The 1366-nt window shown below is 40.2% G+C and overlaps 1 protein-coding gene across 1 annotated transcript; it reads left to right on the top strand.

Annotated features, from left to right (window-relative positions):
- The first annotated feature begins 367 nt into the window (after positions 1–367).
- Positions 368–1075, top strand: LOC149846996 (21 kDa protein-like). Its single transcript, XM_089998245.1, has one exon. The coding sequence runs from the start codon at positions 403–405 to the stop codon at positions 1021–1023; it is 621 nt and encodes a 206-aa protein (XP_089854371.1). The 5' UTR covers positions 368–402; the 3' UTR covers positions 1024–1075.
- The last annotated feature ends 291 nt before the right edge of the window (positions 1076–1366 follow it).

Here is a 1366-nt window from a genome sequence, read left to right on the forward strand (position 1 = left end):
ATATTCGACATATAATAATGAAAGGCTTAACAAGTTGAACTAAAATTCTCGTTTCTCTGGGCTCCACAGGCCTCCGCGAGTGAACTCAACACGCTTTATGTTCACAATTATCAATTTCTATGGGGGAGAATAAAAAAGAAATGAAAGACATCCATGTTTTTCAATTGAATTAGTTTAATCAGCCAACCTTCTTGTCTGTTGTGCCAATGAATAATTCATGTGCATTCGTGACTGGTTATATTATGTTTACATGGACAGGGATGCAAGTTTTAAAGAAACTGAGGGGTATTTGTTTCTCTATTGTGTGGCCAGAGGCTACAAATAACCTCCAATATCCCTCTTAACCAACAACCATACTATCTCCAGAAAGAGGGAAAAGCAAACTTGTGCCACCAATTTCCCATGGCTCTGCTACCCTCTCCTTCCTTCCTAGCACTAATCTTGGCAACTGTATTCTCATTCTCTTCTCTGGTTTTATTTCATGCCTCAGCTGCTGGAGTAACTAGTGGTGATAGTAATGCTACTGAATTCATCCGTAAGTCGTGCAACGTTACCCAGTATCCGGCTATCTGCTTCAGCTCACTCTCAGCCTATGCTGGCTCAGTCCAACAGAGTCCTACCCAGCTTGCCCAAGTAGCCATCACAGTCAGCCTCTCTGAAGCTCAAACAGCCTACAGCTATGTTGGCAACCTCTCCAAAAGTTCTTCAACTGTTAACGATTCACTCGCAAAGATGGCGATCAATGATTGCACCACGACCTTTGACGAAGCTATCAACCTGATGAACCAGTCACTGAATGAGACCCATTACGTCGGAAATTCCCGATGGGGGATCGGCAACATTCTGACCTGGATGAGCGCGGCACTCACTTATGAAGATACATGTATTGACGGCTTTGAGAACGTGACCACTGTTCCCGGATTGGTACTCAAGGCCGTCGTTGAATACCAAGTTTGCAATGTCAGTAAAATCACTAGCAATGCCTTGGCTCTTGTTAGTCGCTTGGTTCCCAGTGGCCGATGACGGGAAACTTGCAAACATTGGCAATTGTGGTTGGAAAAAGTGATTGGGATATATATATATATATATATATATATATATATATATATAGCCTTAGAAGTTTGTTACACATGATGACTATACGATTTAATAATATTTCAATCATGTTGATAATCTTGAGTACTTTTTTTGTTTACTGGATTACTGCCGTCTGTTTCTTTTTAAAAATTTTGCTTCTTTTGCTCTTCCTTGTAAGAAAAAATGAATTTTTTGGTGTGAAATCACGAGTCTGTACCACAGAATTTGAATGCAAAAGACAACACGAAATATTAAACCAGAAAGAATGCTCATAAAATAGTGTCTCATA

The sequence above is a fragment of the Nuphar pumila genome, chromosome 2 (genome assembly GCF_984573655.1).
Source record: "Nuphar pumila chromosome 2, dmNupPumi1.hap1.1, whole genome shotgun sequence".
Taxonomy (NCBI): domain Eukaryota; kingdom Viridiplantae; phylum Streptophyta; class Magnoliopsida; order Nymphaeales; family Nymphaeaceae; genus Nuphar; species Nuphar pumila.

Coding starts and splice junctions, on each gene's coding strand:
- LOC149846996 (XM_089998245.1), top strand. CDS start 403: ATGGCTCTGCTACCCTCTCCTTCCTTCCTAGCACTAATCTTGGCAACT.